At 42.5% G+C, this 14,465-nt stretch overlaps 1 protein-coding gene across 5 annotated transcripts in view; it reads right to left on the bottom strand.

Moving 5' to 3' along the window:
• Positions 1-842: 842 nt before the first annotated feature.
• STAU2 (staufen double-stranded RNA binding protein 2) overlaps positions 843-14,465 on the bottom strand; it is a 150,606-nt gene continuing 136,983 nt past the window's right edge. For 3 of the 5 annotated variants that reach the window (XM_053395837.1, XM_053395840.1, XM_053395839.1), the window contains 2 exons: positions 3,515-3,603; positions 843-1,898 (listed from right to left, as the gene is read on the bottom strand). In XM_053395837.1, coding sequence (XP_053251812.1) covers positions 1,805-1,898; positions 3,515-3,603 — 183 coding nt within the window. In that variant the 3' untranslated portion in view covers positions 843-1,804. Of the gene's footprint in view, positions 1,899-3,514; positions 3,604-7,489; positions 11,163-13,530; positions 13,636-14,465 lie in introns of those variants that run through there. The other 2 variants (XM_053395843.1, XM_053395842.1) reach the window with 2 other exon arrangements.

Genomic DNA, 14,465 nt, shown 5'->3' with positions numbered 1-14,465 from the left:
GGTCTGTTCACATAAAAGAGGACCCAGTTTTCTTCTTCCAAAAGCTGGTGATTTTACTGCACTTGGGAATTTTCTTTAGTCCTATTCGGATATTTAGGGTCACACAATAATCATGTGAGAGAGGAGAGCAGGGTTGCCCTCAGATGCCCTGCCCCTGCTGCCACGTCCTGTGTTGGCCCCTCCCCAAGGCATGTCTGCAGTAGGGAAGCCCGATGAACATGCATGCGCTGGAACTTGCAAATATGTTCAGAGAGAGCATTCAGGAGGGGCTGGTGCAGGGTGTGATACTGGGGTCGAGGCAAGTGAATGCAACCCCACTCTTATGTTTATTGTTTTGTAGCCCTGAATGCCTGCATAAGGTCTTTCCAATGTGGCCTGATTTTCCCTAGTGTGCCAGGGAGCATTTGGTTAAAATGGTGCTTAGATGGCATAGATCAACACTGGCCTATGTGGCAGACAGTAAGTCTGTTCTATGATCAGAAGGTAGTAATGAACTATGGGCACTTCCAGCTGTTGCAACACACACACAACTACATTGGTCCCTTATTTGTCTGACAAATGCAATGAAAGCACACACAGAGCACACTGCCTTGTTTGTGAGCGGTCAGTGGTGTGCATATTCTTTGTTTTACACACACAAACACATTGAGATAACACAAATTTCTACACACACAAATTTTGTGACGTGCAGACATTTTGCAACTTATGCATATTACTGTATTCTTTTTTGTGTTTTGAGACAGGGAAGGGGAGAAGTGTCTAAGGCAGCCTCCTATCTGTGTAGGTGACACATTTCACTAGTGTTATTCACAAATTAAAGAAGAGATGACACCACCACTGTATACATGAACTGACGTGGTTTTACTGCGTTGGCCACTCGCTTAATTTGTATATGCTAGTACAGAATAAAAATGCAAATTTCTGTCTCTGCCCCACTGGCAGTTTTACACACCTGCTCCACCACTTTTTGTCCTCTGAGATGAGGTTGCCATCCTTTTCTACTTTTCGCGGTCAGAATGCAGTTATTAAAAACACTCAGTTGATGCGAATGAGAGATTGATGCAAAACACAGAATGAGGTGTCGGTGTGTTTCACACAACAGAGAACAAAGGGGGGAATGTGTTTCTTGGAAGCAAGGTGCCTCTTCAATCAACGAATGGCAAGGGAAATCAAATACCATCACTGCTTTCTCTTGTAGCGTATTGTGACCGGTCATGAACGTTCAAGCAAATACTTGTCATGATTTAAACTTCAGTTTGCAAACAACTTGGAGTCGTGCATCTTACAGGCATAATGTATTCCGTAAGACTATGAAGAATGCATAATGTTGGCACAGAAAGAGAAGCTGTATGACTATATATGAAGACAACAACTACAACTCCCACAGCACTGTCATTGATTAATTTCAAAATATTCAAGCATAATTAAAAAAAAAAAAGAGGAAAGCTGAACTTATTCTACACTATAAAGGAGTCGTATAACTCAACCTAATGTTGACTTTTCCTTTCCTCCAGAGTATTAAGCAACTGTATACTTAATTTCTCCAACCAAGTCTTAGTTAATTATTTGCTGTTTAAACCTCCAGTAGTTTTTTAAGGTTTGGAGGGGAAACAGCCAGTTTTATTTATTTCTCCACCATTCAATAAACAGTATCATGTAGACTATCTCCTGTGTTAGAATAGTGTTGTCTTCACATAAGACTCAAATAATGGTATTAGTCATTCATTTCCTTGTACACATACACCCTGTTGCGTGTTGACAGGTTTATAAGGATGCAGTGGCAGCCACGGGTGCTGGGAAGCTCCTAGACGACAGCCTTTGAATCCTTGCAGTCCTGAGCAATGGTGCCTGAGTTAGTCTGTTTATTGTCTGCGTTTTCTCCCAGATGCTTGACTTGTCTGAAAGATTAATACATTAACAAGAGCGGTAAGGTCCAGGGTTGCACATCTTTAAGACATTTTTATTAGCAGATGGCACATGAGATTCAAAGGTCACCGCAAGGGGGGACATTTTAAAGTGAAACAACAATATTTATGTTCAGATACTATGCTGGTGAGATCATGTGGTAAATGGTTCTGATTAAATTAGTTTACAAATAGCCACTATATATCAGCCTCTTGCTTTTCTCCAACATCGCTTGCTTAACAAAAACATGCTCCTGTCTGGGGTTCAGCCAAACCAGGTTCAGGTAGAGGAAGAGGAATACTGCTATCTACCCATGCCCGGTGCACAAACAATTTCAAACTTTTGGTACATTCATCTAATATTATAATCAATCAATCTGTACGCTCTGTATGTGATTGTTTCTGATGTCTGCATCTGCATACTTAAAAACGAAACAGAAATGATACGCACAAAGGTAGAGCAGGTGGTGTATTTAACATCCTTCATTTAACTCTAATGTAGTACAAAGCTAGCGTACTTCAATTCTTTTTCTCATCTATAATACTGCAGGCTTCACAAGGCAGGAAGCTTATCACAGCACTTATGTCACAAATCAGAAATACATGGAAATCTGGCATAATCTGTGGGATATATTATTTGCAAATAGAAATGTGAAGAGCCAGGGGGAAATGGATTTAGGTTCCCTCCACCCCCATTTTTCATAAACAAATTGAGAAAACAACTAGAAAATTTATTTTTTAAAAAGTTTCCCTGCCGATTCTACAGTTTCCTCCCTGGGTCTTCACAGCTCTAATAGCAAAGCAACAAAATTTGCCTTGCTCTGCAGTTCTTCACAGACTGATATTTTTTAATGCCCACTATGCAGCTCAGGTGAGAATTCTATACCCACCTCAGAATACGTCCCACTGACCTCAGTGGAACTCAATTCTCTCTTGACATGTATAGGATTGCACTGTCAGAGGTATTTGACCAGTTCTTGAAATTATTGCGGCTAAAGGAAATATGATGTGGACATGGAACTTCTCCACCCTCAATTATGTGTAAGAGACAGCAGCCTCGATGAAAGTGCAGCTTCCTCTAGTAATGTGAACAGGGAACTTGCTTGCACAGCAGTTCCACAAAGGTACTGATCTGTTTGTGCACATCAGAATGCTCAGTATTCTAGATTATTGAGAGGTGGACCTTGTGAAGTGCTTAAATGAACGAAACTGACTCCAAACTATTAAGGTCAAAAACCAAATTCATACTACCTGCCCTCATCTTTATATGGGATCTCTCAGCTGCGAAGAATAAAGACGTTTCTAAAATATGACGAAAATATCATGTATTTAAAAGCCCATGTTAAAGAGGATGGTCTAATTATTTATTTGTTATTTAAATTTATACTTCATCTTAGCACACTAAATGACCCCGGTTAATAACAATCCAAAGTAATTCTGAAACCTACTCTCAGCAATGGTGCCAAATTGTTACAAGGTTTACATGACTATGAGATCAGAAGAGGCCACGTATTTTGGAAAGATCTAAGTACATCTACACCACTCATGTAAAAAGTCCAGTTAAGCAAGCAAACATGTCCCCAAAAGAATACTGTGAAAGTGGGTCTTACTTTTCAAATGAACCATTTTCAGGCTTTACAGTTCCTTCAAGTGGATCCAGTCCTTGTTCTGAAAACTGTTTCAAGGCACTTAAAGCTGCCTGTAACACAGAGGAATTAAAGAGAAATGATAGGTACTGAAGTAGGCATACTATTACCAATGAGCATGGAATGTTTTATGACATCAAATATGTATCAGGGACACACACAGTGGACGATGACAAAGCTCAGGGCTATAAAGATACATTGAAAAAGAGATGGATTAGTGAACAAAGAGAATTCCCTCCCCCCACTGGATGGTGAGAAAGACTGGCTAATACTTTTCTTTTCTGTGCTCAGCTTTGCTTTGTACCTTAAAACAAGCATCCTCTGTATAAAATGAAGCAATCTACATGTCTCTAGATTACCTATATCCAGTGGCGTAGCGTGGGGGGTGCCAGGGGTGCCGGCCGCACCGGGCGCAACATCTGGGGGGGGGCGCGAGTCCAGAGGGAAGGGACAAGTTCCTTCCTCCGCCGGGCTCCCCGCCGCCACCGCCAGCCTTGCGCCCTAGCGCGCGCGCCCACCCCCCGCCGCCGCCGCTGTGGCTGCGCTCCACTCACTGCTCGCAGGAGGAGCAGCCGCTGCAGCAGCGCCGACGCCGCCACCGACGCCTGGCCGGGCACCGGCAGCCTCCGCACCCCGACGCCGACGCCATCCCCTCAGCCCAGCCACAGGTGGCGGCTGCTTCTGCCGACTGGGAGGGAGGAGAGCTCCGAGGGGCCTCGACGCGCCCTGCGCTCCCCAAAACCCTCCGAGAGGAAGCCGGCGGGCGGGCGAGCGTCTCCCGGCTGAAGGGGGCGCCGCTGGCTCCGGCTCTCAGCGCAAGTCTCAGCCACGGGGGGGGGGGGGCGAGGACGGAGCGCGGCTGGAAGCCCCCGGAGAGGCGCTCGCCAAGCCCGGATCTGGAGCGCCTTGGAGCGCGGGCTCTACCTACAGCCCAAGGAGAGGAGGGGGCGGGGAGGCGCCCGAGGGGAGGGGGCTTCGGCTGCCTCGGCCCGCGGGGGCTCCGCAAATAATAAATTTAATAAATTCCTGCTGAGCCTTTGGGGGGGGGTCCTTGGCTCCTTCGCTCGCCCCCAGCCCCAGTGGCGTAGCGTGGGGGGTGCAGGGGGGGCCGGCGGCACCGGCCGCAACATCTTGGGGGGGCGCGCTCGCACTCGAGTACTAAAATCCACGGGTTAGGGGGCGCAAATTACTTGCCTTGCCCCGGGTGCTGACAACCCACGCTACGCCACTGCCTATATCCATACTTCCTTGCTTCTTATGCTACTCTGAGGCCCAAACTAGCCAATGTGGCAGGCAGGGGCATAGGAAGGGGGGGCGGTCCGCCCCGGGTGCCATCATGGAGGGGGCTGACAAATTACCAAGGAACAATTACTGCCCTACTGGACGGTTCATAAAAAACTTTTTTTTTTTTAAAAAAAATGCCTGCTCCAAAGGTCTTATCTTACTACACAAGGGATTATATAGCTATATATGAAATTTCATGCATATCAGTTAATATCTTGACCCTCCTCCACGAAAATAGCTGTTTACTTGGCTGTTTTCCTATGTCGTGAAGGCTGAAATTTCAATTCAGTGGAGCAGGGTCAGGGATGGTCTAGTTGAGATTCCTGCATTGCCTCAGGGGTTTGGCTAGATTACCCTTAGGGGTCCCTTCCAACTCTACGATTCTCTGGTCCAGGCTTGTGCAGAGTTTTAGGTACAAGTTGGATGCAAGGGGTGCATAGGATTGCAGCCCATCTTATGGACCATCAGCTCGGAAATAAGTCCCACTGATCATGATGAGACTAGATTGCTGCTGTGCAGTCCTGTTTTTTAAATAAATGTTTTCCTTTTCAGATAATACAGAGCATGGTGAAATCACAACAAATAAAACCTCCCCTTCAGTAGTTTCAAGCGCTACTACAGGTTCCACATAATATCTGTACTGCATTGTTTACTGTGACAGCACTGGCACTTTGGAATTCCCCGCCTATTGCAACAAAGCACGTGCCTTTGCTAGACTCTTTTTGGGCACCTGCTAAAAGCATTCTTCTTTAGGCAAGGATGCCTAGATGCTTAGGAAGTTGAAGTAATTTTAATCTTAATATTTTAGCTTTTGCATGTTTTAAAGTAGGATTGTTAATTTTTCTTGATTTTACTGCTGTGGTGTTTGTTTGTTTTTTGTTTTAGTAAACCACTTTGCAGGTTTTAAAAAATAATTTTTATTAAATAAATAAACAATAAATATAAATAAAATAACACAAGCCAAAACACAATCCATCCTGTAGATTTAAGTATCTGTCCACAGTCGCCTACTTGTTATCAGAGGCCCAGAATCCACATTCCTTTGTAAGAAAATATGAAATAATGTAAAACCATTTTTGCAGGCAAAAAAATATATATCAAAAAAATCAACGGGGGGGGGGCGTGACAAGAGATTTTCTGCATTGGGTACCAGCTGACCTTCCTACGCCTCTGGTGGCAGACATGGGGTTGTAACATCAAGTGATGCAAAATGTGACATCACTTAACTGCAAATTCCCTCACCCTCTCAGGTAACAGCCAATGAAGTGAAGAATAGGTATGGCAACTCACAATGCAATGGTGTGATGCAACACATTTTTTACAAAATGATTTTAATTTTCAAAGTTCTATAGTAAATCAACAATAAAAACATATAAAACACATGCACACAACCCACACATACAAATCAACATGAGAGAAAGGAATAGAGCTTTTCTTATTTCTGTTTAATGGTTAATATGTTATACCTCCCTCCTGCGACCTTGAAAACTATCATGCCACAATGAACTGTGTGCTCCTGGTGGCATTCAATGTGGTCTTTCTCTGTTTGGAAACTTAATCAAGCCATACCAAGCTCCTTCAGACTGTACTTTAATGAGTCTTTCTGTGCCAAATCCTCATTGTTCCCTTAAAAAATGGACAGAAGTGTTAATTTTGGATGCTTTCTTATTGTTGGCACTAATAGTCTTTGGCAGTCATCAAACACCAAACCTCAGAATGCTTCTACCTCTTCACACTCTCACAACTCCCACCATTTACAGCCTTTCCAACAAGAAGTACTACTAGCTACTATTAGAATACACACTCAATTATGCAGGAGCATAATAATAACATTCCTATATAGATATCCCATAAAATGAATGGGTCACACTTCAGGGAAAGCCTTCTTAAACAAATATGTCTTCAATAGCTATCTAAATATCAACGCCAGGTGCTTGTCTTATTTCATCTGGCCACTAATTCCAGAAGGCTGGAGCTGCAACACTAAAAGCCCAGTTTCTACAGCATACTACACACACGTCTGGGGCATGCGGTACTCTTGGTTGTGCCCCATCTGAGCAGCACAGTTGCTAGGCAGGAATATATGGGGCAAGGAAATCCCTCAGGTAGCCAAGTTCCATGTTATTTAGGGAATTAAATTCTAAAAGCAAAATCTTTAACTGCATCCGCTCAGTAGCTTATTGACTGCCAGTGCAGCTCCCTCAGCAGAGGTGTTACATGGTGTCAGTGGAAGGTCCTAGCCAATAACCTAGTGGCTGCATTCTGCAGCAGAAAGCTCAAGAGAAGTCTCACTAAAAGTCCATGACAGTCATCCAATCTTGAGATTACCAGTGGGAGGGCCACAGCAGCCGAGGTATCTCAGCCCAGGAACAAGTGTAACTATCTCACCAACCAAAGCAGATAAAAGGCACTCCTTTTATAGATGAGACTCACTTTCTTTGCTGTTGGTAAGCGTTTTTTGGAAGACAGAAGAACTGTCAGCAAGGGAATACTTGCCTCATGGGGTTAGCAAGTTCTAGATTCAGAAGACACCAATGGTTGCCTGGGGGGGGGGCTGCAGGAAAGATGATGGATAAAGGCAGGATGCAACCTCAAAACCCTAGCTCCACAGGGACACCATGTTATTTTTCTTCATGTTCCCAGACTTAAATGTGATTTTTAAAAAAATAATGGCAATCACGTGAACAACACTTTCAGAGCCCCCTTGGGCTGGGATGTAAATGTGCTGGATAAAATTAAAAATATGGGGCTGATCATTCCTTTGCGAGCGATACCTTCAGTTCATTAATGTTGCCAACTCCTTTCATGCTGGGATCAGCTTAACAAGTGCTGCTGCCCCATTCTAACACCACAATCACATTTCCCCTTTCCTTGTACAAACTGAAACAATTAGAGCTCTTCTCCCACCATTCCACCTCTTGCTGAATTCCATCAATGTAATATTTAGTATGTATGTTGGTATTTTGTGAATGCTAATCAGACGCCTGACCTTTCAACAACTTGTGGCACAGGCATGCCGGAAGCTCCATTTTAATCAGCTCATATAAGGCTTATCACTTTTCTGGACAACAGAAAACAAATAGCATGTATATGCTGTACAGAACTAGCAGAGCTATATGCTAGACATGCACACTGCAGTTCTAGTGCAGAAGCTAAGAAATGTCCTGCACTTTAAGCCTGCCTGGATGCGAGTCCATCTGGGATCCATATGGCTGCCACACTGAGCTTTATGGAACAAGAGTGGGGCACAGGCATGATAAATAAAAAAATTCAAAATAGGAACACTTTCCTGAACTATCGTCACAGCTGCTTTCATTGCTATTTTCAACTGAGAGCAGCAAGTACATAACAAAATGGGATTAAAGATTCAACAGCTTCATTGTCGAGCTCCTATTAAATGCTTCAGGTTGTGTTCCTGCCGCACTGCTATTTTGTAGCTCCTTAATGAAATATTAACCTAGTTTCTCACGCTGTTTGCAGAATTCATTCATGGGAACCTCTGCTTCTTTCTTTACTCAGAACATCTATCTCTATGTCTTTGAAGGGAATGTCAGCAGCAATGCTGAATGAAAGCATTTGTTCCCACTGAAGGAATGCCAAGGATAAAAAGGTGAAATACATCTATCTGACAAAATATTGTTTAAAATAAAAACAGGGTAGGATTTGTTACAATACTTTAGATGACTGCCTAAAATTGCATCCAGGTAAAGCAGGGATGACCATGAAATAAAAAAGGTGTGGTCAGCATTACATTCTGCAATGCATCACTTAAGAGGTTTTCCTTGCAAAAGCTTGTGCTTAATTAAAGATATCTGATTTCTGAACCCTCCACATGCTGTCGATCTTCCTAGACAAGTAGTTCATAAAGGATGTGGCATGCCACACTGGTATGGCAGGAGAGGATGGCAAGTGTGGCGGAAAGATTCAAGGACAATCAAAGAAACATTTGAAACATTTCAGTATAGTATAGTATAGTATAGTATAGTATAGTATAGTATAGTATAGTATAGTATAGTATAGTGTGTTTTTTTTGCAGAATATGGATACATATATTATCAAAATCAAGCATTGCTATGAGTTTGTTTCTTTTTGTTTTTCAATGTAATCCTTATCAATACAAAAAACTGGTGTGGAACGAGCAAATTCTATTCTGAAAGTGTGGCCCAGACAAAAAAGCATGAGAACCACTGCCATAGACACTTTCTCCATCATTAGAACTTCTTTTAACCTTTAAATGAAGCTGATATTTTGCACCACCATTGCACCACTTCCACCTTTGCACTATGAACTAAATTTCTTTTAGCAAAAACTAAAGCCCACCTCAAAGCCCCACCCCTTTTTCAGCATGCTGCACAAATGGGATGCAAAGTCTTTGTGCTTGGCCTGCCAGCCTCCGCTGCAAAGTGAACGAGTTAATTAAGGTTTTGTTCTAAACAGCAGTTAACATGCATTCTATCCTCTCTACAGCCCTGTGGGATAGAGCTAAGACTGAGAGAAAGCTGAGTGGTTCAGGATTTCAAAGGAGAGGCCCTTCTGGATCAGAGACGTATCCACTCCAGCATCTTGTTTCCCACTGTCAGAAGCCCATGGGAAGTCCATAAGCAGGAGATGAGGGTAATTGTTCCCCAGTGAGGGTGCTGATCTATTCCCTTATTTGACTACACTAACACCACACCACCCATTGTTATCTCTCCAGAGCATAATCTGATTGGTTCTGTAACACTATCACATTCTTTACACGATTCCTAATTTTTTTGCAGCAGGTGTTTTATAAGACCATATGCCCTCTCCCTTGATTGCCAGGTGTTGGCAGGTGGTGATTATTCTGACCACTAAATATTGGCAGGCTCTGCTTACCCGGAGCACCAGATATTGTTCAATGCTACTCCCTTTATGGTCCAGCTGTCCATTCCCCAGTGTCACACAATTTCCAGGAGATCTGGTAATATACTTCCCCCTCGTCCCCCAATGTTTAACTATGGAGAGATACGTGAGGGAAAATGCATTGGGCAGCAGATTATAATTCTGCAGATGAATTTGGAAGCGGAAGTGTCTGAGGATGGGTAAAGCATGGAGAGTCAAAGTCTGCATGGGCAGCACAAATGGGGAGAGCACTTGGTTCCTACTTGCAAGTTTCTTGTTGGCATCTGGTTGGCCACTTGGAGATGAGGATGCTGGATTGGATGGAAATTTGGTCTGATTCAGCAGCGTTGTTTTTTGTCATTTTATGAGTATGAGGTGCTCTTGGTGGAGATTAAGTGTTGCACTTGATTCTGGGGTCACCAGTGTCTCTTGATCCTAAGTCCTGATGATAACTCATCTACTTTCTCAGGATCTTTTGCATTTCTGATTGAAGTTTGAGGGTAGGCTCACAAAGTCAGTCAGAGAAGTACAAGGACTGGACTGTTTTGTATGTTTGTACACTGCCTTGATAGTTTTATGGGGGTGACCTAGAAATCCTTTAAGTATAAATTAAAAATGACCTAGTGGTCCACACTTATAAAGATCTTCAAAGACCCAACGTCATGCATAATTGTTACTACACTTCAGATGAACTGGGCCTGATGTACACAATCCTTAAAAACTAGGAAACGCTTGCAAAATTAACAGCAGTGAGGGGATATAAGCGGAATAAATATCTGACAAGGATTTTAGCAGAGAATTGTTTTTCCAAAGGCTGAACACTTCCTCAAATGGATTTTTTCTCTCTTACAAAAGAGCATCTGCACAGATATATAGAAATATTTCTCTCCCCCAGAAGATTTTACAACTGCTTTGTGAGCAAAGCCCCATAGGTTATGAAACAGATGTCTTTACACATTTAATGTATCACTTGTTTTCTGTGTAGATACAGCAATGCCAAAAACACAATGCCAACAGGATGCACTACTCTGCTCTTTGTTTGTCTTGGCTGCTCTTCCCATTATAAATATGTGTCTGGATCTGGCTGGAGGTGGATGTTTCCAATCAGTTTGGTCATTTTTAGGTTTCCTTAAGCCAATTAGCAATTAGCAAATCATATTGAAATTTGTTAATTTCTTCCCCCTCTGGTTTTCCCTCTGTGGGGAACTGGATAGTTTGTAATGACAATTTAATAACATGAGGTCATCCTTACACAAAGCAGTTGCATACAGAGGCTTGCTCTAGAAAAATGTGGTTTCAACTCACGTTCTTATGATAATGATTTAATGTTTTTCAGTACAATGTAGGGATATATTTCCTTCGCCTTTTACATCTATGTGACATTTCAGATTCTTCCCAAGATGTCCCTAAATGGTCCTCTTGTGCGTGTCTGTCCACTTCACCTTACTGGGAGTGGCACATACTTCTGAAGACAGAGAACACACCTAACTTAATTCTTCATACTTTCCCCTTTTATGGAACGGACACAAATGCTACTAACTCAGCCAATCCACTGTTGTGGCTTACTGTCTCCCATTTCTCTATGGTGTGAGAAGCTACTGCCTAATTCTCATGGACCCATTCATTAAATGCTCTTCATTAGGGATTTTGACAGCCATATAGTAGGGGCTGAAGGGAAAGGATAAAAGAAACACAACTATCTCTTATAGGACTTCCACACTGAGAAGCTTGACGCCTTCTGGTGCTTACAGGCACTATTTATTTCTTTATTGGCTGTTTTGTTTTAGACACATGCCTCAGTTTTCTTGTAAGAAACCAAAGCAGCTAATAGTAAACAAGTTAGAACAACACCAAAATAATAAAAACAGAAATACAATAAACTTGGCGCCACATTGGATACAAGCCTATATTTCTATCCTGCACTTGGGTCTTTTTCACTCCATGCCAGAACAGATTCCTTTGCACCATGCAGACTTCAGGACCACTCATCAGCCACCTACAGTTTTAGAAACCTTCTGAGCTGAATTAGTGGAACTTACAAGAAGGTTTCAGGGTCCTCTACTAGGATATTTCAGCCCTATAAATTCTGCCATGGCCCCCAAGTGAATGAGTTGGTCCTTTCCCAAAATTCTTCTATTTCATCCAGTACAGTACACATCTAAGGAGAATGGCAATTTGGTAAGTAGTAAAACCACTACTACACCTGCGAGCAAAGCGTATAGATCTCTTCTACAGAAAGTGGAAGAAGTGAATTTCTAACAGATCTGTCTTCTCAAGCCCCTGTCCATCGTTTTTATCAGGGACATATTCATCTAACAGCCCTATTAACCACTGAATCAGACCACTGCATGAACCTAAGTGCTTCATCAGATAGTTCTGCTTTAGCAGAGCCAAGTCAATAGACTGACATCTGGCTTCAAATTTCTCTGTGGTTTTTAAAACAAATGATTTTGTTCCAATCCTGTCCTTTATGGGCAAAAATTAATTACTGGGGTACAAACCCTTGCATTTCATTGAAACAAATGATGTCCATGTTTGACTGCTTGAAAGGGCATGCGTGTTTCTTGGGGGCGCGGGGAACTATGCCTGCTTTTTCGTGTGCAAATGTAAGTAATTAGTTTCCCAAGAATTCCAAAGCGCCTTAATTTTTTGCACATGTTTTAAGAATTATTCTTGATGATTTTCTTCAAAAAGGTCTGACTCTGGCCAGCTTCATTCAACTCATACTGCATTGTCCTAACACAGTGGTGTCAAGACCAAGTTTGCAAATTTATCCTGCCTAGAGGTAAATGTGGAGGCATGGTGACAATTTAAAGCTGACACAATTTGGGGGGAGGGAGGTAATGGGTGCCAAGGCAGCACTTTATGCCCCTTCATCTGTGTTGGTCTCATGTAGGGACAACAGCAAAGATCAAATGCTCACCCCCTATGACAGCATAGGCTTGTTGGGAGTGGAGAAAGCAGCAACAGAAAGAAGCAGAGGAAAAATGGGCACTGATAGATCTTCCAGCTCAGGGGTGGCTAACCTGTGGCCCTCCAAATGTTGATGTACTACAGCTCCCATCACTTCTGACCCTCAGCCATGCTGACTGGGGCTGGAGGGAGTTCAGAGTCCAACAACATCTGGATGGTCACAGATTAGTCATCCCTGTTCTAGTTATTTTTGTTTTGAAATCAGCAAAATGAGAGAATAAGAGAAACCAGTGCCTTACCCCAGGAGCACAGTGAGGGAATTCTGAAACCCTCTTTCACTATGTTACAGTGCTTGAAGGACTAGTTGGTACTCTTATTATTATTTTTCCTACCTCAACAACCACTCCATCTCACTCCATGTTAACAGATTCCACATAAATCAAGTCTACAGGTTCTCTATCAGGACTCTTCCTATGCCACTAGCATTCTACGGCAGTCATGAAACCGAGCCTAGACACTCCGCAGAACATCAAAGTCAGTTCATAATATATGTCAGTTGCCTTTGGGTCTATAATAAATGAAAAAATATTCATATACCAACTATGTCTGTATTTCCCCCTGTTCTACAGTGAACACTCAAAATTCCTCACATATCTGTAAAACTATATGGTTATGATGCCGGAAATCGCAAAACTGTACCTATATGCCTGGTTTAAAGGTGCAGGTTACTCACTTATGTGTCAAGTTGCTAATTAGGCTGAAATCTCTTACTTGCTTAACTGGGAGCAATGCCAAAGCACTAAATAGGTTTTACTTCTGAGCAGACATGCATAGGATTCTGCTGTTGGTCCCTTGCATCTCCATAATTCTGATTCTATGAAGACCAATCAGAAAATGTGACTTAACTGACAAATTGTTACCTGAATTCGCAACCACTGACTTCAGCAAGGGATCTTTAACAGCCCTCTGTAACCAGGCACTACCATCCCCAGCTGATTAGATTTCACACAGACCAGGGTCAACATCTGTTTAAAAAATTAATTTCAGAATGGTTATTCACACTGCACAATACAAGTCTTAATTACCTGACTTAAGCCCTTCTCCCCCCAACGTGTTCTGTCCCCATGTATATTAATCTGATTAACTCATGTAATTTACATGAAAAGGGATTAATGTCTGCACAAAGGGATCTTTAAAGAGTGTGCACCAGGATGTGTGCAGTAGCTGTGCCTGCAAGAGAGGAGATGAAAGGGGAGGAGGAGAGAGAGCTAATGCATTTAGACTTCTCCTAGAGAGTACACATTTACAAATGCAACGTTTAAAACATTTAGGAAAGAGTGTGCTGCTTAGCACTGGCTTCAGGCTATATTACCCTCTGCGGCTAACTTTTACATGGCAAATCATCTATCCAGATGCAAATCTGATTGCTGGCATCATGGGGAATTTTAAGCAAGGATTAACTGTTCTTGAACGGTTCCCCCCACTCCCATGTGTTAGGAACAAACGAGCTTTCTAGCCACATCAACCAAGAATGTCGTCTTCTACCAATTTCTTTTTGATTTACGAAGACAGATATATTGTTTGAATTTCCCTGTGCCCTCCTATTTTAATATATTCAACCCCCATATATTTTAAATGAATTTTGTGGAATTTGTACTGTCAATCCACAGGGGGGGGGGAGAAAAAGCCAATTGTTTCTACTAACTTCCTAGCCCTTTTACTCTGACATTTGCATTTTGCTCAATGTCAATGGACAAAAAGCCAAGGCGTATAAACCTTGACTTCAGAGTAGTGTGAAACACATAATGCTACCACCTTACTGAAGGGCTGGGAGGCCTCCTAGGAGCCACATATA

The sequence above is a fragment of the Podarcis raffonei genome, chromosome 7 (assembly GCF_027172205.1).
Source record: "Podarcis raffonei isolate rPodRaf1 chromosome 7, rPodRaf1.pri, whole genome shotgun sequence".
Taxonomy (NCBI): Eukaryota; Metazoa; Chordata; class Lepidosauria; order Squamata; family Lacertidae; genus Podarcis; species Podarcis raffonei.
This window is presented reverse-complemented; position numbering and strand designations above follow the sequence as displayed.